Here is a 24461-nt window from a genome sequence, read left to right as displayed (position 1 = left end):
GCTCATTAAAGCAGATTTCTGGGCCCCACCTAGCATTTCTGATTCAGTATATCAGGTTCCCAAGAATGAGTATTTCAAACAAGGTTCCAGGTGATGCTGTGGCTACCATTTTAGGGAACTTCACTATGTTGATCCCTGGGGCAGTGTTTAATGACGATGTGGTGGCTGTACATGAAAGCAGAACCAAAGTAACAGTGGTTTGAACAAATGGAGGTTTCTCTTTCCCATAGAAGTTCAGAAACAGGTGTTCCAGGCGTCGTGTGGCCCCCACAGGGTAACAAATCCTGGCCCCTTCCAACTAGTTATTCTGCTCTATGTGGCCTCTGTTCCTAAGGTCACTTCATGATCCAAAATGGCAGCTTCAGAATCAGTAATTACATCCACAATCAAGCCAGCAAGGATGAAAGAGAAGGAGAAAGGCATGCTACCTCTCTTTAAGGGCATATCCTTGAAGTTACACATGCCACTTTTGTCCCCAGCACAGAAGGACATAAAAGAAGACCTGAATAAATAGGAAAAAAATACTATATAGTCATTGATAAAATGACTTAACATTGTAAAGTTGCCAATTATCTCTAAGGTAATCTGTAAATTAAACTCAATCCCAATAAAAATCTCATCAGGAGTTTTTGGGAAATCATCAAACTGAGGCCAAAAAAATCATATTGAAGAATACATTTCCACAATTAACACAATTTTGAAAAAGGAGACTGGGAGAATGATCAGTCACACTGAAATACGTTACAAACCTATAACAGCAAAGTGTTAACGTGAAGCGCCGGCGATTAAGAATCTAAGGTGAGGCTTAAACATTTATTTAAGGATTTGTTGGGATTCTCCTTTTACTCCATTTCCCCTCCTTCATGTGTACAGCTGGGCAATAGCCTCTTCTCCACCCTGGCCAAAAAAAGAGGTTTATTTTCTGGATAAGTTAAACCAAAGAGCATCTGGACTCAGGGATTTCAGGCTGAAGGCAGAGGCGAAGTGCCAGACTGAAATGGAGAGGCTGTTTGGAAATGTGCAGGCTGAACAGTGAGACCTCCAGCCCTCTGTGCCAGCTCAGCTTCCTGAAGGCCTGTGGTCAAGTTTCATTTTCCTACTCTGACTCAAGGTCCTGGGATCCTTCCCTAGGGAATCAGTCCGTTACTGCTACCCAAATGCTGCGTAACAAACTACCACAAGCCTCAGTGGCATGCAACAGTAAGTGTGTTGACCTAAGCTGGATTCAGCTGGGGTGGCTTGGCTGGGAAAGCTGTGCTCCATGTGCTCCTCCTCCTCCTCCCACCAGCAAGCTACCCGGGCATCTTCTTGTCTTGCCAATGGCAGAAGTGCAAAAGGACAAACATAAATGGGCAAAGCCTTTCAAAGCCAAGGCCAAACTTGCATGCCATCATTCTACCTCATTCTACTGGCCAAAGCAAGTCACGTAGCCAAACCCAAGGCACAGGAAGATGGATTCTGTTCCCTTATGGGAAGAAACTTCAAAGTTCCACAGCAGAAGATGTGAATATAAGACCACTCATGCAACCTTACACAAGCTCCAAAGAGTAAGACAAATGAATACTGATGGCTAGGCTCTCCCCCACTGAAGCAAACCCCAGCTCTGCCTTATGAGTCTATACTGAACGGCATTAGTAAGCCCCACCCAGGCCCGCTGAGCTTCCCTTGGACTTTTTAGTGTTCTTCTCTTACACATAAATAGGCAACATTCAACGTAAATTGTTACAATTTGCATAAATATTCTAACATGAAAGACTGAGACAAAAACAGAAAAGAAATAGAGGGAATACTGGGAACAGAAGAAAAATGTTAAAAAAAAACAACCCTATAACTAATATTCTAGACTAATAAGACGATAAATCAATGAAATAAGAATAGTATCCCATTAAAGAAAAGACTATTTGGAGGACAGGAAAGAGCTCTTGAAAGTTAAGATTCTTTTAAAAATGGAGAGAATAAAAAAAAATAATAAATTTTTAAAAAATTTAAAAATGGAGAAAATCTTCCAAAAAATAGAACAAAAAATACAGAGTTGGAAAATAATGTCGAAAATATTGAAAAATTAGAAGATCAATCTATGATCTCACTAATAGGATTTATATATGAAAATGAGAAAATTGAAGGGGAGAAATTATTATTTTTTAACTAATACAATAAAGGTTTCCAGAGTTGGAGGACATGAATTTTCTAAACTAAAAGGCTAATCAAGCATCTAACATAATGAATGAGAGAAAAATCTTGGAGACGTTGAGAACAACATGTTTATTGGGTATGAGGGACCTGGGATGGTTAGCTGAGAGAACTGTCAGGGGAGGTGCGACAGCTGTTTCTAGAGAGTAGGATTGAAGCCACAAATCTAAGACCTGGATAGAATGGTGTACTCGTTACGTAAGTATATATATTGAAACAACAATAAATTCTTCACATCAGGGATAAAGAAAAGATCTTAAAGCTTCCAGAGAGGAAAAAATAGGTCATATCCCATGGACAAAAAAAAATCAGAGTAGCAATAGACTTCTAGAAGAAACTGGAAAAAAGTCCTCAAAATTCTGAGGAAAATGATTTTCAATCTAGAATTCTATACTAAAGCAACACCATCTACCAGTCTTGAGACTAGAATAAAGTCATTTTCAAACATGCAACTCTCTACAAATGCACATCCATGCACCTTTCCTTAGGAAACTATGATAGAATGTGCTCAATCAAAATCAGGGACTAAATACAAGAAAGAGGGAGACACACTGGGCAGGATCATGTTTCTGTCACTTGGGGACGATGTCAATGTAAAACATAAATGAGAATCTAATAGAAAAAAATACGTGACCCTGGGTGGGAAAGCATGATTATAAAGGGGGAAATGAATGGAAAGATATCTGTGCAACGAAAGACATCATGGAAAAAGTTAACAGGCAGATGATGTCTGGGAAGGGATATTTGCAACATTTCTATCCAGCAAAGGATTATCCAAGGAAGTCGTACAAGAGAATGCTGGGAATCCAGTAGAAAAAGAGGACAAGGATAGGATCAGGCAATTACACAGATACCAAATGGCCAAGATGCAGTAATCACAAGAGCTAAAAGACACGGAGAAGTATGGGAACACAATGCCATTCCAAGGACTTCACCTGCGTGAGTCACCACAACAGCACCATGATGGAGGAACTATGTCACTATCTCCACTTTACCCAGGAGGAAACAGACGTAAAAAGGCTGAAAGACTTGCCAAATTCACACAGCCAGAAAGGGTCTGTGTCAAGACTGGAGCCCAGGTTCCCACCCTTAAGAATCACACTCTGCTCAAGTCTCTGGTCGGAGAAATGCAAATTAGAACAGCAAGGCGATACCACCTGACATCTTTCAGTTCAGGAAAAATTAGTCAGTGATTGACAGAGATTAGACTGGTGCTGGTGCGGCCACTGTGGAGAGCAATCTGCCAGGATTTAGTGGCATGGAGGAGCCACCTGTCCTCCGACTCAGCAAGCCACCCCGTGTGTATTCCTGGAAAACACCTCCCACAGCTGCAAAGAGAGGAAAATGCTCCTTGCAGCATTGACTGCTGTAGACAATCATGGGAGGTCACTCAGAAATTAATTCAGAGGAGACAAACGGGTTGTGCTGGGTCATGAGTACATATGGAGTCATTATCTGTTGTCCGATAATGCGTATTTTTAAACATCCTGGTAATAAAAAGAGCTTCTATGAAACTGGGAAGAAAGGGAATCGGAGTGTGCTCCATGGCACAGTGTCGTGGCAACTGTGCAGTCAAGAAAATGTAAACATTAAATCATGATTGGACCTCAACTGCAAAAAACCTCATGGGGAGGAAGAGGGGAGGGGAAAGTGGGGTTGTTTTGAGTAGGGCAGAAAGCTAAATCTGCATCTTCTTTAGTGAGAAGTTGATAGATAATGCCTTCAAATAAAGAGGCCATGACAGTGTCAGCGTGTTGCTGGGATCTAGAGGGAGCTATCCAGAGTCCATTAAGAGAAAGTGAATGTGGCTGGGAAGTGTCTGTCAAGACAGACAGAAAACAGCTGGTTTTTGAAGCAAGCCTGGATAACTGACTCCTTTAAAATATGACCACCGCCACAACCAGAGGACTCCACAGTGGGGGCGGGGGGTAGAATAGGGAGCGACGCTATCTCTATCTCCTAGGTAATGACTCATGTTTGGGAAATTCCTCCAGCTCACTAACTTTCAGACATAGGATAAAAGGACTTGTTTTGTTATAAGGAACATGTATTGTCTTGCTAAATGCAACAAAACAGCTTCAGAAGGACAGGGGATTACTACAGCTGGAGGGAGGGAATAGAAATTGGCTGAGGTACATCCACGCCAACCCTTCCTTGGCCCCTTCTCGTCATCCTCCATACCCACGCTGATCCCCATTAAAGGAAGGACTTTCTCACCCACTAAAGAAGGGCACCCTGGCAGACAAAGCAGATGGGCATGGGCGACAGCCTGAGCCCACGCACCTTCCTCTGCATCATATGAGCTGCTCTACTCAGTGGCTGCAGACAGGACAGTCTTGTGGGTGGACCAGACCAGAGAACATCCTTGGGAGAAGGCAGACTTTCTGGGGCTGTGGCTCTACCGAAGACCCACGTCCATCCCTGGTAGGAGGGAAATGGACAGGTGTGTTTCCACTTTATCCAACAACTTTGAGACTGGAAAAGTCAATATGGTTCCTGAGTCATAGTTGCCCTTGTGACATCGTGACTATCTCCTCATCTACCATCCTTCCTGCCTCTGCCAGGGCCAATGGAGCAGCGACCAGAGGGGGGTGTGAACACCTGAAACACTGCCCCCAAACCATGGGCAGTAAATGCTGTGTAAGACTTAGACGCTCCCTTCCCCAGGGGTGGGGAGTTGCCCCATGGCCGAGAGAAACAGCAGATGATTTCAGAGGACCCAGTGAAAGAATCAGGAGCTGGGGCTATGAGGACTTTGCATAGAGGCTGATCCTCACTCATGTTTTCTCTCTACATTCTTTTTTCTTTTATTTCTACTGAAGTACAGTTGATTTACAACGTTGTGTTAGTTTCTGCTTGTATAGCATAGTGATTCAGTTATACATATATATTCTTTTTCATAGTCTTTTCAATTACAGGTTATTACAAGCTATTGAATGTAGTTCCCTGTGCTATACAGTAGGACTTTGTTGTTTATCTATTCTGTATATAGTAGTTTATATCTGCTAATCCCAAAATCCTCACTTATACCTCTCCTCCCCAGTTCCCCTTTAGTAACTGTAAGTCTATTTTCTATGTCTCTGAGTCTATTTTGTAAATAAGTTCATTTGGGTCATTTTTTTTTAGATTCCACATATAAGTGATATATGTTTGTCTTTGTCTGTCTTCACTTATGATAATTTCTAGGTCCATTCATGTTGCTGCAAATGGCATTATTTCATTCTTTTTTATGGCTGAGTAATATTCTACTGTATGTGTACACACACACACACACACACACATTTACCCAATCATCTGTCGATGGACATGTAGTCTGCTTCCATGTCTTGGCTACTGTAAATAGTGCTGCTGTGAACACTGGGGTGCATGTATCTTTCTGACTTGGAGTTTTCTCTGGATATATGCCTAGGAGTGGGGTTGTTGGATCATATGGCAAGTTTATTTTTAGTTTTTCAAGGAATCTCCATACTATTTTCCATAGTGGCTACACCAAACTACATCGCCACCAACAATATAGGAGGGTTCCCTTTTCTCCACACCCTCACCAGCATTTATTGTTTGTGGACTTCTGAATGATGGCCATTCTGACTGATGTGAGGTGATACCTCATGGTAGTTTTGATTTGCATTTCTTTGATAATTAGCAATGTTGAGCACCTTTTCATGTGCCTATTGGCCATTTTTATATCTTCATTGGCAAACTGTCTGTTTAGGTCTTCTGCCCATTTTTGGATTGGGTTGTTTGTTTTTTTGTTATTGAGTTGTTTGTATATTCTGGAAGTTAAGCCCTTGTCAGTTGCATCATTTGCAAATATTTTCTCCTGCTCTGTAGATTGTCTTTTCATTTTGTTTATGGTTTCCTTTGCTGTGCAAAAGCTCTTAAGTGTAGTTAGGTCCTATTTGTTTATTGGTGCTTTTATTTCTATTGCCTGGGTAGACTGACCCACAAAAACATTGATACAATTTATATCAGAGAATGTTTCGCCTATGTTCTCTTCTAGATTTATGGTGTCCTGTCTTATGTTTATATCTTTAAGCCATTTTGAGTTTATTTTGTGTATGGAGTGAGGGAGTGTTCTAACTTCATTGATTTACATGCAGCTGCCCAGTTTTCCCAACACTACTTGCTGAAGAGACTATCTTTTCTCCATTGTATATTGTTGCCTCCTTTGTTGAAAATTAATTGACCATAGGCGTGTGGGTTTATTACTGGGCTCTCTATTCTGTTCCGTTGATCCACATGTCTGTTTTTGTGCTAATACCATGCTGTTTTGATTACTATAGCTTTGTAGTATTGTGTGAAATCTGAGACAGCTGTTTCCAGCTTCATTCTTTTTCTTCAGCATTGCTTTGGCAATTCTGGGTCTTTTGTAATTCCATTTAAATTTCAGGATTACTTATTCTAGTTCTGTGAAAAATGTCCTGGGTAACTTGGTATCTCCCTACATTTTTATTGCAGAAATCTGCTCCAGATGATGATGCAGCAGAGAGAGAGAGGCAGAAGGTAGGTGGGGTCCAGGAGCATGAGAGACCCACAGATCATTTGCCCTCTGACACGAGAATCCCTGGAAGTGGAGACTCCATCTCTAGTCTCACCAGAGTCAGCTCAGTATTGCCCTCCAGTTCTTGTAAATATCCTCTCTACTCTGGGTGATCTGTGTTAAGGATAAAGAAGTGAGGAATCAGGATGCCCACAGGCAACATGGAAGGTGGGATGCAGTACAGGGGGAACTGGAGAGCTGGAGAAAGAGCAGCCTGGGCCTAGAAGGATATGGGGGTGACTGAGAGGTAGCAGTGGACATCAAAAGAAATAAGCTGGGGGGAGACCCCAAGGGGCTATGACATGGTATGAGGCATCAGGAGTCAGCATCATGGGCTGGAATTTGGGCTGAGATGCAAGCTATAAATGCAGAGGTTCATCCTCATGAGGACCATTTGGTTCCTTACGTGCAAGTGAGGTCTTCTGGGTCAGAAATCATTTCCACTGATTCCAAGAACCTGTGAAGACCACAGGACAAGAAGCCTATCTCCATTTTATGGACAAAGACTCTGTGACCCAGAGCATGAGCAGATGTGTTCATGATCACAGACAAGACAGAAGTAGAGTCAAGAACCCACCCAGGTTTCCTGGGTCCTCAGAACCAACAGGGGAAAGGCCGACTATTAAGAGGGTAGATCAAGTCCTCTGGGGCAGACACTAGAGCTGTGCTTGATGGTGACAAATTCACTGGGAGTCCTCTGCTTTGCTTGGTTAGTTGCTTCTTGCCAAACAACGTCAGAGAGCAAGAGAGAAGGCGGCTGGGAAGATCCAGGCCTGGTGGCGTGGCACCCTGGTGCGTAGGACCCTGCTGGCAGCCGCCCTCAGGGCCTGGATGATTCAGTACTGGTGGAAAACGCTCGTGTGGAAGCAGCTGCATAAGCAGCGGCAGGCCATTTTGAAGAACTATGTAGTCCAGGAGCAGGCGGCGGTCAAGCTCCAGTCCTGGGTTCGCATGTGGCAGTGCCATCAACGTTACTGCCAAGTGTGCAATGCTATCTGCATACTCCAAGCCCCAAAGAGCTGCTTCACCTTCCAGACCAATGATGTTTCACAGGCACAGTATGGAGGCACTTTCAATCAGCCAGAGTTCCACATTGAAATCCTATCAGTCTAAGAGTGCTATAGAGTGGGGAACTGGCTCCACTGCCCCAATAAATGTCTGACCAGGTTTTGTGTGTTTCAGTGACTCCCACACGATGGGGAACCCAAGGATTCAGGCCCTGCCCTTCCTCTTCTGCTTGGGGAAATACTTCAGTATAGGTACCTCTCCCTCCCTCCTCCACCCCCACCCATTACTGCCTATGGCTCCTACTCTAGACTCAGTGGCCATATGCCACTGACTCTATCCAAATCAGAAACTGCTGATGAGCCAGGTGTCCCATTCCACAGCCCTAGCACCACTCTTGTCTCCTAAACTTGCAATTGGGAAGTGTTGGGCTTTATATTCCTGGAGACTCTGGGTACCTCCCCTTATAAGAGTTGCCTCCAAGCCCATGCCACACACTCAGCCTGCCTTCACAGGCTAGCTGGGGTTGCACCCACTGGCTTTCTATTTCTACCCAAGTCAGTTACTTGGGTGGCTCTCCTGGGAACAGAGCAGCCTAGAGAAAGCACAGGAGGCTGGTCTTAGTGATGACTGGACACAAGGTTTTGCAAGCTTCATGCTAACTTGGATACTACTTTCTCTGGGAAATCGCAGATATCATGATCTTAAGAAACTTGAGTTCTGCCTCCATCCTCCCTCCTTAGGACCAGCTTCTCCAGGCTTCTGAACACTAAGAACATTCTCACTGATATCAATCACGTCCCCCCTATGCATGACATCATTCTTAGTGACTTCAACATTGACTGGATGATGCCCCCAAGCCCCCTGCCTCTCACCTCCAGTGATTTTGGCTTCCATCCTAGCTTAGTCATCCACTCCTATGATCCCACTGTAAATCAATCCTTCTGAAGCTGTCTACAGGGAAGGACCTTTTTTTTTTAAATCCAATCCATCATAGACCAAATCTTTTGTAAAACGATAAAAATAAATGGAAAAGGAACACAGAATATAAGGCTTGTTTTTAATTATTAGAGTGAACATACATAAAATTACTATTTCAATTTGCTTTAGAAGTTTCTAAATGCTTACTCTCCATCTCTGTACTTATCTCAGCAGTAACAAAGGCACACCACACTTGAGTGGCCTTGCCCTAGTCCTTGTGTCACCAAACTTAGGTTCAACTGCTCATCGTTTAAGAATTCAATATTAAGAGACATCTGCTGGGTAAAAGGAAAGATAGCTTTATTGGGAAAGCTGGCAATCCTGGGGATAAGGTAAACTCATGTCCCGAAGAACCAATACCTGACTTTTTAGGTTTTGTTCAGAGGTAATATGAAGAAAAGAGGAAGGGGCTACGTGCTGAGAGGGCTGTGGGAGTGCATGATCAGTTCATGGACATTCTTTTGATTGGTTGATAGTGAGTAACCGGGAATCAACATCAACCTTTTGGTTCCAACTGGTCTGAGGTCTACATGCTTGCAGGCAACACAGAGTTAACTTCCTCCACCTGGTCAGGGTTTCAATACAAAGTGTGCCCCATAATTAAAAAGTCCATCCAGACTATCCCCTATTCTAGCTTTTACATCTCCTCATAGCAAAATATGTTGTCACTGACTCCCCTTCCACTCCTCCCATTCTCTCCTACACTCCCTCCAGCTGGGCTTCCCGTACCTCCAACTCCACAGAAACCATGCTCATCAAGGGTACTCAATGAGAGAGACTGTGGCGAAAATGACCAAAATTACTTCCCTGGTTGTATCTGTGCCTCTTTGCAATGTGACTCTAAATCCATTGGTCAAGGGATGGAGGCTACTTTGCCTCCTCTTGTATCTAGGCTTCCTTTGGACTTTCTTTGGCCAACAATATGCAACAGAAACAGTATTGTGCCAGTTGCAAGCCTAGGCTCTAAAAAGCCTTGTACAGCCATCTGCCACATGCACAGAAGATTACTGCTGTAGCATGAGAGACCACATGGGGCAGAGACGAGCCATCTTTGATGGGGCCATCCTACATCACCAGCCCCCCCCTCCCCGGTTCGCCTGCCAACTGACCACATATATCTGAGTGGGCCTTGCTGAAAGCAGAACAATCACCCAGAAGAGCCTAGCCCAAGCTGTGACTTCACAGAACCGAACGTTGTTTGAAGCCTCCATGTTTTGAGTGTTTCATTAAATGACAAAAACTAAACACTCTAAAATTACCAACTAACCTGCCTAGTCCAGTGGTCAATTCTCTGCTCTCATTTGTCATCCTGTCTGCATCAGATTGCACAGTTGAAAACTCTCTCCTTGAAATTCTCCTTTTGGATTCAGGAACACCTTCAGTGTCCTGTTTCTCCTTTCTACACTGGCTGCTCTTTCTTATCAATGGCTTCTCCACTGATCAGCCTATGAGGAGCTCAATCCTCAAACTTCTTTTCGTTCCTCTTTATGTTTACTCCTATCTGGTCATGTGGTCTTAAATATTTCGCTCTATCCTTATTCAAATCTACATTTCCATTCTAGATACCTCCTAGGCATTCCATACCCCAAAGTGCAACATACCACTTGACATCCTGCTGTAATGTCTAGTTGGTTTTTCGGACATGATGTAGCAGAAACAAAACCTCTCACTCCCCACACCTTATGTTTCTGTCCAAAACTTGCTTCTCGTTATGCCTTAACCATTCGCGCAGTCTGTTTGATTGAAATTTCTCTCTCAATACTGTTTTACTTACCTCCATTCATTCCCTCCCATATCAACCTATCAGGAAATGCTGTTGGCTTTATCTCTGCAGTACTGGAATATCTAAAATACAGCAGGTAGTGAAGATTGGAAAAACTCTCTCTCATGCAACGCTATGGGAATGTAAAATGGGGTAATTGCAGTGGAAAACAGCCTGATGGTCTTTCAAAAAGTTAATACAGAATTACCATATAACCCAGCACTTCTACCCTTAGATACCCAAGAGAATTGAAAACATTTGTCCAAATAAAAACTTGTACAAAAATTTCATAGCTGGATAATAGCCAAAAACTTGGAAACAACACAAACAGCTAAATAAATGAACAGCAAAACAAACTGTAGTACATTCAAACCATGGTAAACTGATCAGCAATAAAAAGAAATGAACTACTGATACCTACATCAACCCGTATGGATCTCAAGGAAGAGTACAGATCTGAAGAGCGATAGAAGCATAGCTCCTGACTTTGGGAAATTTAGGGACTCACAGACCTGAGGGATTTGAACCACCTTTTTCCAAGTCATGGGCATTCGATGTGTAAGAGAGAGCCAGACCACCCAAAGCTGCAGGCAGGGGAAGGTGCATTTCCACAGTTAATTAAGGATGTGAGTCCCTATCTAAGGGTCTCTAGGCAAGGCAGAAGGTTGAGCATGTAGTGAACTTGGTAAAGGGTTTATAGAGAACAACCTACCCATACTTTTCCCCTCTAAACTCTGATTACAGAAGGGTGGCAAGTCGGATAAAATCATAACGAAGGATTTTGATAAAACCACATTGAAAACAACGGGAAAAAAAAAGAAAGAAAAGCCTCAATCTTCACCCACCACAGCAAAGGTAGGCTGATAGAGGCCCTCAAAGTTGAGGGGGATCCTGACCTGCACCATGTCTGATCAAAGTCATCCAGGAGTGACAGGTTGTCTTCCATGTGGCCCATAGCTTGGGATGATCAGGGAATTTGTCACCCAAAGCAGGATACATTCGTGAGTGAAAGATACTGCTATGAATTATTGCTCAGGAACCACCACCATAAACTGAGAATGTCCCAGGCCAACCAGGATGAAAGGTTGTCCTACCAGACCTGGAACAAAAAGGAACTGACTCATCCTTGTCCTTTTGTCCTAGTTCCCTCTCTGTCCAAGAAAGATGGGTGTGACTGAGACATGGAGACTTGGTCGTGGGGAGGAGAAACCCTGACAAGTGGGAATCAGACCATGCCAGGCTGGGGAGGGGGTGGTGAGGGCTGTGTTTGGGGGATGCATAGTCAAGTGCAGGGAAACAAGTCTAAAACTATGTAGAAGTGTGTGTGTGTTTACCTGAGTGCGTGTACATGTGTTAACTGGAGTTGAAGGTGTGAGAACGAAAAGTGAAAGTGAGCAGTTAGTGAGAAAGACTCCAAACTGTGCGGCGCAGGCAGACTTCTGACACTATGACTTGACAGAGGGGGAGCGCAGGCTGTGCACTGGAGCTGGAGTCAGGCATGAAAGCAGAGCAAAGGATGCCACTTGTCCAGCCTGTGGGTGAGGGCTGAAGGAAGTGATATGCATCCCAGGTGGGTGCTCAGGCCGAGGTAGGAAATGATAAACTTTTGACCCATAGATCATGGTGTTCTTATGTAGACTGGCCAACCAGGTCCACGTAACCAGGTGACAGCTAGGGCAGGTGTGCCCCAGGTTACAGATGAGGTCCCTGAGACTCAAGAATTTCACGTCATGTGTCTTTTAACCAAGAGTGACAGAGACAGGACACCTGTCTGGTCTTCTGGCTCCAGCCAAGGGCCTGCCCAGTGCTCCTGAACTTCTGAGGAAGGGGCCATTCTTGATGAAGGATCAGAACACTTTTCTAGCTCAGGCTGGGGCTGAGGTGGGTGGGGAATGTTCTCTGACTGTCTCTTCATTTTCCTTGCAGCCCCCCCCACCAGTGAAAAAGCCACCCCCTGACAAAGAGCTGCAAGCAATAAAGATCCAGGCCTGGTGGCGGGGCGCCCTGGTGCGCAGGACGCTGCTGCACGCGGCGCTCAGAGCGTGTATCATTCAGTGGTGGTGGAAGCAGAAGCTGGCAGAGCTGCTGGAGAAGAGGCGGCGGGCTGCACTGCAGCAGGACATGCGGCAAAACTGGGCAGTGGTCAAGCTACAGTCCTATGTCCGCATGTGGCGCATCCGCCTCCGTTACTGCCGTTTGCTCAACGCTGTTCGCATCATCCAGGTCTACTGGCGCTGGTATACATGTCAAAACCGTGGCTTTTTCCAGGGCAGCTATGAACTCACAGCAAGTCGGCTAGGACTTGAGCTTGAGATCTCTCTGGGTTCAAAGATCTGTCGGATTACAGACTGCATCCCCTTCCCAATAAAGAACTGATCAGGTCGGCTCCAAAACTGTGTCACCAGGTCTCTGTCAGACAAGCTCCTCATCTCAGTGAGGGGTCAGGGTAACTGATGGAAGATACTGGGCATCTCACAGGTCAGCTCTGAGGAAGCAGTGGGAGTTGTCGGGGGCCCCATGTGAAGGAGGATTCTGAGAGCCAGGGGCTGGATGAGTGGGGCCTGGGATTGATTAGTAATGTCTGCCATGGGTAGGAGACTTGGGGTTGCAGGGCCACCAAGTCAGCCAAACTCCAGGGAAACTCCTTCACAGTATCATCTGTGCCCCCTCCACCACCACCACCACCACCAGTTCTGCAGCATGAAGGCCTGGGTCATCTGATGCTCTGAATCAATCAGTGTATTCCCATTAATTTTAGAACAGGGCTCATTAAAGCAGATTTCTGGGCACCATTCAGCATTTCTCATTCAGCATATCAGGTTCTCAAGAATGAGTATTTCTAACAAGGTTCCTGGTGATGCTGCAGATCTAGGGAACCTCACTAAGTTAGAAACACCTCTAGTTCTTCCCCTTTGAAGTAGGAAAAGCTCAGTTTCTGCCTCGTACAAGTCTTCTCCCTGAGTGTCTCCTTTAGTACTCATACAAAACACTTAATTTCTGACACTTTTTGGAAAAATCCATTTCAATCCTTTCCCTTCTCAAGAAAATGGGCTGTGAAGCTGGAAATGCCACGCTCTAATCATGGACTGATCTTTTCTATGACCAGCTTTCATTGTTAGTCCTTCTAAGAGCTCACCCAGAGTCACCTCATGAGAACAGATAACACGTCTGTCACCCAGGAAATCACAAGAATTTCAGGAGCTCTGTTTCAGGATCCAGTTCAAAGACTAAATATTAGAACAAAAGATGCTCTTATCACTTAAGAAATTACAAAGGTTTCAGGAGTTTTGTGCCAGGGTCTAGGGGCAAAGATCAATATATATTTTCTATTATCTCATAAGTCTAATATCTCAATGTAAGAAACAATCAAAGGTGAAGGGAGTGCCAAGATGGTGGAGTAGAAGGACATTCATCATTCTAAGTGAAGTAACCCAGAAAGAGAAAGAAAAATACCATATGATGTCATTCATGTGTGAAGTATTAAAAAAAAGAAAAAAGGAGGACACTAATGAACTCATTTACAAAACAGACACACTTGCAGACATAGTAAACAATCTTCTGGTTACTGCAGGAAAGGAGGTGGGAAAGGAAAAATTTGGGCGTTTGAGATTTGCAAATGATAACCACTGTATATAAATAGGTAAAAATCAAATTTCTTCTGTATAGCAGAGGGAACTATATTCAATACCTTGTAATAACTTTTAATGAAAAAGAACAGGAAAACAAATACATGTGTATATACATATGCATGACTAGGACATTATGCAGTACACCAGAAACTGACACATTGTAACTGACTATACTCGAATTAAAAAAAAAAAGAAAGGGGAGGGTATAGCTCAGTGGTAGAGCACATGCCAAGCACCCACGAGCTCCCAGGTTCAATCCCTGGTACCTCCACCAAAAGTAATAAACAAATGGATGAACCTAATTACCACCACCATCCCCCCAAAAAAAGAAAGAAAAAAAGAAAGAATCAAAGGTAAAGGGGACACATCAAAAGAATAGAGACCAGCATGAAGGGCTCCCAGTGGCCAAATCTTGGTCATTTTCAGCACCAAAGCTATTATGATGACAGCAGATTATGACCTATTGAATTAAATATGAACCCATCAGTTCACACTGATACAAATTAATATTTGAAAAGTTAATGAGAAGAGAAATATCTTCCTTACAGTAGAAAGCAACTAATATATGTACGAAAAATTATGGTATTAGAAATTCACCGCTTAGAGACAACTATAGTAATAAATAACTCAGGCAAGAATCATCAAGAAATGCTAACCTGAAGGTGTGGCCAAGACGGTGGCCCAGGAAGACCCTGGCTCACCTCCTCCCACGGGCACACCAAAATTACAACTATTAACAAAGCAGCTATCTATGACAATGACCTGAAGACCAGCAGAAAATATTTTTCTACAACTAAAGATATAAAGAAGGAACCACAACGAGATGGGTGGGAGGGGTGGAGACACAGTACACTCAAGCCCCAAACCCCCGGGGGACAACCCACAAACAGAAGGAGGACAATGACTGCAGAGCTTCTCCCCAAGGTGTCAGGGGTCTGAGCCCCAAACTGGGCTCCGCAGCCCAGGGATCCTGCACTTGGATGACAAGGACCCAGAATCGCTGGCTTTGAAGGCCAGCGGGGCTTGTGCGGGGGAGAGCTGGAGGGCTGTATGAAACAGAGACTCTGTTCTTAAAAGACTCATGAAAAATCCCACGTGCTCTGACACCCAGCACAGAGGCAGTAATTTGAAAAAGATCACCTTTTCCATTTATCATCTACCACTCATTTTTGTTTTCTATTTAATTAATTTTAAGGTTTTACTTTACTGCTTTCTAGATTCATCTAGTCTCTCTCCTTCCAGTTCCTACGGTGCACTGAGGGACTGAGACCTGAATCAAGGGGAGACAAAGTGCCAAGTCTGAGAAGACACGAGAGAGCTGTCTGGAGACAGACTGCCACAGTCCCTCCTGCTCTCCCGGGTGACTGAGAATGAGAAAGGACGTGGTCAGGCCTCCCTGGAGGAGAGCCTTGGTACACAATGGCACTTAGGTGCCCAATCCCTCCACTCTGAGCGCTGGTACATCTCTGACAGAAGGGACCTGAACAGGGAGACCAAGTTCCATGGAGCTTGTTTCTGAGGAAGACTCATTTATGTGGCAAATATCCTAATCCTCATGTCATAAACCGATTGTTAAGTCATAGCTCCTTCCCTCATATTACTCATGCCAGACCTTGGGAAGTAGACAAATCAAAGCTAAAGAACCATCTAGAGACAGGCGCCATGGGGATTCGATTTTGTGTAAGAGACATGGCCAGATCCACCTGGCAGGCCCGGGGTGGGTGGGGATCACCTGGATGTCACAGGTTTGGGGAAAAGAAGGGACACTGAGGCCGTGGGCATCTCTGTGTACAGCCTACAGACAAACAGTAGTCTTAGCTCATTCATTCATTTTGTTTAATTCTGATAACAGAAAGATGGCCATTTAATTTTAATTGTAATTGAGGATTCGGAAGAAATAACTGCATGGAAGATGAAGAAGCAGAGGCAGCTGTCGAAAAAAAAGGTAGGTAAAATCTCCACATAGTTCACAGATATCCAGAACATTCCTGTCTGTCACAAGGGTGTGGAATCATGCCTCTTGTGGCTCCAGAGTTTAAAATAATCAGGAGTCAACTCAATATTGGCTTATTTTTCCTCCACTCCCTTCCCAGCATGGGTTCTCTGGGTCTGGGTTTTGGAAAGAATGAAAGCCATCAAGACATGCCTGAACAGATGAGAATGTGAGGACTCTGAATGGAAGAGCAGGAAGTTCACAATATGCGAAAGCTGGGAGTACGGGGGTGGGGGGGGTGGGGGGGGGGTGGGAGGGTAGAGCTCAGGGTAGAGCACTGCTTACCATGCTTGAGGTCCTGGGTTCAATCCCCAGTAGCCCCATTAAAAAAGAAATTATGGGAAGGTTAGGGGCACAGGATGTGATGAAGGTGTTAAAAAACCTACTGCCAGATTGAAATACATTGTTGTGGCACAAAGAAATCAGCCAATGGGGTTAGAATTAGCAGAGAATACTAGGCAAAAGCATTGAGGCCAAATCTCCCAAACCCAATAAATACCGAAGAGGTAGAGAGTGACTAACCAAGTCCCTCAGATTCCTACTGCACCCTCCTAGCTCCTAATGGTTTTTCCCAAGCAACTGTGAGCTAGTCAAGAGGAGGATGCTGTGACTCAGGGCAAGGTGATGTGTCCATATTGACAGAGGAGGACTCACCACCCACGACTTCTGCCTCTTAGGCAGTGTCCGGCTAACTCTCCTGAACTCTCCAAGTAAAGGCTGACTGTTAAGAGAATCCAGGCCCTTTCCAGCAATATCCTAGAAGTTGGTGGCAGGCAGTTCCCTGAGTGGTCTCTCTTATCTCTGCCTAGAAAGCTTTAAAAGAGAGAATAAAAGCAGCCACGAAGATCCAGGCCTGGTGGCGGGGCACCCTGGTGCGCCGGACCTTGTTGCATGCGGCCCTCAGGGCCTGGGTCATTCAGTGCTGGTGGAGAATGACCCTGGACAGGCGGCTGCAGAAGAAGCGGAGGGCAGCCCTGATCACCTACGCACACGCTGAGAGGGCGGTGGTCAAGCTCCAGTCTTTGGTCCGTATGTGGCGCGTCCACTGGCGATACTGCCAGGTGCTCAACGCCATCTACATCATCCAGTGCCACTGGCAATGCCACAACTGCCAGACCTGTGCTCTCCTCAGGGGCCACTGTGTGGTCACAGCCACTCACCTGCAGTTCCACATTGAGATCATCAACCCCTGAGGGAGGACAAGAAGGGGCACTGTGTCTCCCGTCCCCAGTAAAGCTCTAACCTGATCTCATATGTCTCATCCTCTCCCCCAACCTAATGGAAATTTGAGGACTTAAGCCATGCTGCCTCCTCTCCTCTCTGCGAGAGAACTTCAGTGAGGTTTTCCCCTTGTGCCCATGGACCCTGCTCTGGAATGACAAGGTCCACATGCTACTTACTTAGTTGTCTAAAAAGAAACTGAGGTCCTACTCTACCCTGACACATAACAGAGCCACAAGTCCCAGTTCCGATCCCAGCCCCATTCCTTTCTTCTCACCGGGGACCTGAGAGACAGGTGGGTTGCATCTTCCTGGAGACTCTGGGTACCTCTGCACATGACAACAGACCCTGAGGCTCTTCCCTGTCAGCCTGGGGTTGCGAATTGGCTGCCATCTCAGATGCCTCAGACAACGGGTCCTTGGCAATCACCTAGTGAAAAGGTCAACGTGTAGCTGACTTGCTGGGAGCATGGCGGTGCAGCCCCACGTGAAGGACGGGAGGCCGGCCTTAGTTTCAGGTGTCACTGGACATGCTGATGAGCAGGTGATGCCCCTGGGGACAGGTAGAAAAGAGGACTTCATGGCCCTTTAACTCCATCTCCACAATTCCCTGACCAGAACACCCCCCGACAGATGTGCAACAAACAGGGCTCCCTCTCATATTACCCCCAACCCTACTCTTGTCTCCATTCTCACTCCTGTGGTCATGCTAAAGCAGTGCTACTCAATACTAATTTCTGTAATGATGGAGATGTTCTGTATGCTTGCTGTCCACTGTGCTAGCCACTACCCACACATGGTTGTGGAGCCCTTGAAATGGGCCTGGTGCAACTAAAGAACTGAATTTTTTATTTTAATTTAATTTAAATGGATTTAAGTTTAAATAACCGTATGTGGCTAGTGGCTATTCCATTGAATAGACTGGCTCTAAACCTCACCATTACCAACAATTATGCTATTGTCCAAATTGCTTTTTCTGGTGTTCCATTCTCTTTTTACTTTATTCTCTCCTTCCACTTCACCTTTCAAAGATCCCTAATAGAAGGTTCCTTCAGATGGGATAAGGTCTTCCAGTCCACTGATTCTACAAAAAATGTTTTACAGCATCACACCTGAGAAGCCCCTGTATCTCTGTTTACCCAGTTAAGATGCTGTACTTAATTACTGTAAACTCTCTCCTGCATAACTTGACTTCCCTTGGCCCTCCCTCTGCAAACTTGTATGGGATGAACTCAGTCATCCACCTGCTCTGTGCCTGCAGAAGATGGAGCGAGGCTAGAGCAACAACCACGAGGGGTGGCCTCAGCTGATATTCGTGACGGCAGGTCTCCACTATACAACTTTCCCAAGAAATTTCTCTAGTGTCTTTGCATTTCTTTCTTCTGAGTTGAATAATTCATATCACCTCCTCTCCCAATGTCCAATTCCACATCTTCTCCCCTTGAACTCCATAACAATGATGTATGTCACCACACACTTAACTGAAGAAATGGGAGCAGACTGGACCCCCATCTTCCTACCACCTCATTTTCCATCCCAGCTCCATCTGGACCACACTTGCTGCCTTCCCTCCAGTTGGAACACATGAAGGGTCTTTGATCCCATCAAAGCCTAACCCCCTCCACTATCCTGTGCCATCTCAAATACGTGATCCTGCATTCATAACCCCACTATCCAAATGATCAATGTCTGCTTCTCCCATCTTTAAAAGATCTGATGTCAATTTCTTTTCCAGTTCTCTATTTCTCCTCATGGTATAAAACATGCCGTCACTGTTTCCACTTCTGTTCCTACAATTTTCTCTTCCACCCATTCCAGTCATGCATCTTCCCCTCTCACTCCACTGAGACTGCACTGATCAACATCACCAATATTCCCACTGGCAAAATCCAACGCTTATTTCTCTGTTCAGACCTTACGCATCCTCTCTACATTAGGCTACGGAGTTAACTACTACTTTTTACTGAAAAACATCATTTATAAAAGGCAAGCAACAAAAGCCACCCCACTTAATCCAGAGAGAATATATCTCTTTGAAGATGAGACCGTCGTAAAAATATAACATCAATGTATCATATCTTTCAACATCCACAATAATTCCTTAATATCACAGAATCAGTATGTTCCTTACAACTGACCTTCAGGAGACGTAAAGCAGAACTCCCCTGGGCCCCTTTGTAGTCACCCACTACTCTACCACCCAACCCTAGCAACCACTCTGTACCTATTGTGTTCCCTTTCCCAGAGTGTCACATAAAAGAATTAATAGTTTGTAGACTTTTGAGTCTGCCTTCTGTCATTCAGCGTAATGTGAGTGAGAGCTCTCGGTGGTGCTGTGGGTATTCACTTGTTTCAATTGCTGAGTGCCATTCTGTCACACGGATGTATCAGAAGCTGTTCCCCACTGAAATATCTTGGAGTGGTTTCTAGTTTGGGTGATTACAAATTAATCTGCTATGTATACTTGTGAACAGTTTTTTTGGGTAATCTAAGTTTTGTGCTTTATCTGGTTAAAGATGTAGGAGTGGGAGCTTCCAATTCTTGCATAGGATGGTGTCAACTCACTTTTCCCTTCTCCTCCTCTCTAAACACAAAATAAATATTCTGAAAATAATTCAACAGACAATTATAAAAGGACTCTTAATGTGGAAAGATGGTAACTCAGCAGGAATCTCAAGATTTTTTAAAGTACAACTTGATGAATTCCCTGCCTTTTCTTTTTACCTATCATATATTTCAGACTGGACAGCAGAGATGTCTACAACCTAAAACCACCAACAGGCATAGGGAAAACAAAACAAAACAAAACAAGCAAACAGACCAAGAAAAGCATGCCCTTTCTGGTTAAAAGAAGGGGAAGCCCAGCAGAGACTAAGCAGGGAGTCCCATACCTAATGACAACATTCAAATGAATCTCCTACGGAAGTGACTCCAGTGCCCATATGAGACAACCATCCCCGTGCCCCACCCCCACTGGTAGCAGCAGGCGAGATCTGCTCACAGCAGCTGCAGCAGCACTGGAACCAAGGCTTGTCCACCCACTCCACACACCACATCTGACAGCAGCAGTGGCCCAACCTGTCCTCAGCAGCAATAACAGCAGAACCCACATGGGTCAACCCACTGCATTTCTCATCTGCTCACAGAAGCAGGCCTGATGCACCCACAGCAGCAACAGTAGAACCTGAGCATGCCAACCCATCTCCTGCCCCAAACTACATGGGGGAAAGAGGGCATTCTCCTGTTCCTCAGCATCTCCTGGCCTCCATCTGTGGCAGAGGCAACCCAGACCCAGCAGTCCCTGCCTGTCCTTCCAGCCACGGGAGACGACCCGGAACAGGACTCTCATCACCTTCCACCCAACAGCAAAATGCAGTTCAGGTAGCCCCTTCTCTCCTCCAGGGGCACCAGCACAGGTAGAGTGGGAAACCCACTGCAACCAGGTGGCCAGAGAACTGGTGAGGGTATTGCTCTCTACCTCAGAGGTCCAACATCCTGAACCTTCCATCTAATGACAACAGGAGACCCAGGAAAAAGCCCTCCACCTCGCAGGTGACACCAGAAAGGATCCAGCAGAACCAAAAGAATAAAGCAGAATTGCATTGAAGGAGCCCAGAAAAGAAAATTTTCATTGCAAAAAGGGTCCACAAAAGGAGGCCAGAATCCACATGCTAAATCTAAACAAGATGCTGCCTTCTAAAAGAGAAGGTTTACATAGCATCAAAAGCCTCCTAATATAATATCCAAAATCTCCACCATACAATAGAAGATCACTCATTATACCAAGAACCCATAAAATCACAACTTGAATGAGAAAAGACAATCAACTCATCCTGAAGTGAATCAGATCTTAGAACTATCTTACGACAATTTTAATGCAATCCTCATAAAAATTGCCTCAACACGTAATTACAAGTTGTCTGGAAACAAAAGAAAAAATAGAAAACCTCACTTAAGAAATGAACATTAAAAAGAACAAAATGCAAAGTATAAAACTGAAAAAACAATTACTGAAATTTTAAAAAGACTTGCTAGATGGGCTCAATATTACATTGGAGACAACATAAAATAAAAATTTTTAAACTTAAAGGTCAGGGGGAGGGTATAACTCAGTGGTGGAGTGTGTGCCTAGCATGCATGAGGTCCTGGGTTCCAATCCCAGCACCTTCATTAAGAAAAAAAATAAATAAGATTAATAGCCTATGCTCCCCCCCCAAAAAAAAAATTAAGGGTAGATCAATAGAATTACTCAGATTGAACAATTGAGAGAAAAACTAAAAAAAAAAAAAAAAGATGAACAGAGGTTCTGGGACCTCTGGGACAATAAAAAAGAGATAAACATCTATATCATTGGAGTCCCTGGAGAAGACAAAGCATGTGATGCTGAAAAACTACTGGAAGAAATAATGGCTGAAAACTTCTCAAATTTAGTGAAATACATAAACCTACAGATTCAAGAAGCTGATCAAGCTTCAAAGAGAATAAACTAAAATAAATCTATACCAAAACACGTCATCATCAAACTTTGGAAAACTAAACACAGAGAAAACAATTTTGGAAGCAACCAGAGAGAAACAACGCACTCCCTACAGGAACAAATAATTTAAGTAATTCAAAAATACCTGAAACAATCAAAGTCAGAAAAAAAGCATCCCATTTTTCAAGTGCTGAAAGAAAACAACTGTCAAACTCAAATTCTTTATCCCCCAAAACCATCCTACAGGAATTCAGAGGAAATAAAAACTTTCTTGGACAGAGAAAAACTAAGACGATTTGTCACTAACAGATCTATCCTTAAAGAATGGCTAAAAGAAACAACAGAAAGGAAATGATAGAAGAAGGCTTAGAACTTCAAGAATGAAAGAACAATGGAATGGGTAAAATTAGGTCTAATGGACTATCCTTCTCTGAGATTCAAAAGTCACACTTGATGGTTGAGGTAAAAATTATAACATCTGTTTTGGTGCTCAATGTATGGAAGAGAAGACTTGAGGCAATTACATTTTAAAAGTGAGGAGGGTGAAGGGACAGAAGTAGAAGCAAAGTTTCAATACCTCACTCAGCGTGGTAAACATCAATACAGGCTGCGGTCAGTTATGTAAGTACATGGTATTACCTACAGCATCCACTCAGAAGTTATTCAAAGTCATATACTCAAAATCAATATACATTTTAAGATATGGACTTCTAAAAACTGTTTCAGTAACTCACAGAAATCCAGGTAAAGAGAAACAGGAAACAGAATACAAATAAAATGCAGACTTAATCGTGATCAATAATTACTTTAAAGGTGAATGGTCTAAGTACCCCATTTAAAATACAAAGATTGATAGATTGCATTAAAAAACATAACCCACTACATGCTGTCCATAAAAAATTCACTTCAAACACAACAAAACAGGTAGGTTCGAAGTATAATGATGAAAAAAGATGTATCATGCTAACAAATGTTTAAAAAATAGTAATAGACATATTAATATCACATAAAATAGGCTTCAGAGCACAAAAAATTAATAAAGATAAAAAGGGATATTACCCAATGATAAAAGGATCGATGCACCAAGAAGACATAACAATCCCAATTCTGTATGCACCGAACAACAGAGCTCCCACATATATGAAATAAAACTTGACAGAGCTGAAAGAATAGAGAGAGCCACAATTATAGTTAGGACTTCAACACCATACTCAGCAATCAATAGAACTACTAGACAGAAAAAGTCAGAAAATCTACAAAAGAAGTGAACAAAAACATCAACCAACAGGGGTTAACTGACATTCATAGAATACTCCATCCAATAGCAGAATACCAAGCAACCAAGGAACATGCGCCAAGATAGACTCATCCTGATTCATAAAACAAACCTCAACAAATTTAAAAGAATTTAAATAATACAGAGTATTTTTCTGACATAACGGAATAAAGTAAAATTCAGTAACAGGAAGGCATCAGGAAAACCTTCAAACACTTATGTATTAAACAACATGCTTTTAAAAAAAGGAATAGAGGAAATGTCACAAAATTAACATACAGAAATCAGTTGCATTTCTATACACTAACAACAAAATAGCAGAAAAAAAGTTAAGGAAACAATACCATTTACCATTGTACCAAAAGGAACAAAATACCTAGGAATCAAGCTACCCAAGGAGGCAAAACACGTGTACTCCAAACACTGTAAGACCCTGATGAAAGATATTGAAGGTGACATAAACAAAGGGAAAGATGTACCCTGTTCTTGGATTGGAACAATCAATATTGTTAAAATGGCCAGACTACCCAAGGCAATATACAGATTCAATGCAATCCCTATCAAATTACCAATGATATTTTTCACAGAGCTGGAACACAAAATGTTAAAATTTGTATGGAAACACAAAAGAGTCTGAACAGCCAAAACAATCTTGGTAAAGAACGGAGCTGGGGGAATCATGCTCCCTGACTTCAGACTCTACTACAAAGCTACAGTAATCAAAACAATATGGTACTGGCATAAAAACAGACACATAGATCAATGGAACAGGATAGAAAGTCCACAAACACACCCACCCACTCATGGTCAATCACCTATGACAAAGGAGGCAAGAATACACAATGGAGAAAAGACACTCTCTTCAATAAGAGGTGATAGGAAAACTGGGCAGCTACCTGTAAAAGACTGAAATTAGAACATTCTCTAAAAACATACACAAAATAAACTCAAAATGGATTAAAGACTTAAATGTAAAACCAGAGACTATAAAACTCCTAGAGTAAGATGTAGGCAAAACACTCTTGGACATAAATCGCAGCAATATATTTTTGAACCAGTACCTGGAGTAATGGAAATAAAAGCAAAAATAAACAAATGGGGTCTAATTAAACTTAAAAGCTTTTGCACAGCTAGGATACCATCAACAAAGTGAAACGACAATCTACAGAATGGGAGAAAATATTTGCAAACGATGCGACTGACAAGGGACTCATTTCTAAAATATACAAACAGCTCATACAACTTACTATCAAAAGAACAAGCAACTCAATCAAAAAATGGACAGAACCTAAATAGACATCTCTCCAAAGACAACATCCAGATGGCCAACAAGCACGTGAAAGATGCTCAACATCAGTAATTGTTAGAGACATGCAAATTAAAACTAC

The 24461-nt window shown here is 43.4% G+C and overlaps 2 protein-coding genes across 2 annotated transcripts; both read left to right on the top strand.

Moving 5' to 3' along the window:
* Positions 1-4812: 4812 nt before the first annotated feature.
* On the top strand, positions 4813-7843 carry IQCF3 (IQ motif containing F3). The gene is made up of 3 exons (XM_031471164.1): positions 4813-4830; positions 6649-6693; positions 7445-7843. Exons 1-3 carry the CDS (start codon positions 4813-4815, stop codon positions 7841-7843), a joined length of 462 nt encoding a protein of 153 aa, XP_031327024.1.
* A 699-nt stretch (positions 7844-8542) lies between these two features.
* On the top strand, positions 8543-17349 carry IQCF2 (IQ motif containing F2). Its single transcript, XM_064496837.1, has 4 exons — positions 8543-8665; positions 12405-12701; positions 15960-16052; positions 16910-17349. Exons 1-4 carry the CDS (start codon positions 8543-8545, stop codon positions 17291-17293), a joined length of 897 nt encoding a protein of 298 aa, XP_064352907.1. The 3' UTR covers positions 17294-17349.
* The last annotated feature ends 7112 nt before the right edge of the window (positions 17350-24461 follow it).

The sequence above is a fragment of the Camelus dromedarius genome, chromosome 17 (genome assembly GCF_036321535.1).
Source record: "Camelus dromedarius isolate mCamDro1 chromosome 17, mCamDro1.pat, whole genome shotgun sequence".
Lineage (NCBI taxonomy): Eukaryota > Metazoa > Chordata > Mammalia > Artiodactyla > Camelidae > Camelus > Camelus dromedarius.
This window is presented reverse-complemented; position numbering and strand designations above follow the sequence as displayed.

Bases quoted from the DNA above. Each gene is read 5' to 3' on its own strand.
- IQCF3 (XM_031471164.1), top strand. The intron at 6,694-7,444 runs GTAGGTGGGGTC...TTGCTTGGTTAG, and splicing joins CAGAGAGAGAGAGGCAGAAG to TTGCTTCTTGCCAAACAACG.
- IQCF2 (XM_064496837.1), top strand. From the start codon at position 8,543: ATGCATGACATCATTCTTAGTGACTTCAACATTGACTGGATGATGCCC. The intron at 8,666-12,404 runs GTAAATCAATCC...TTTTCCTTGCAG, and splicing joins TCCACTCCTATGATCCCACT to CCCCCCCCACCAGTGAAAAA. The intron at 16,053-16,909 runs GTAGGTAAAATC...ATCTCTGCCTAG, and splicing joins GGCAGCTGTCGAAAAAAAAG to AAAGCTTTAAAAGAGAGAAT.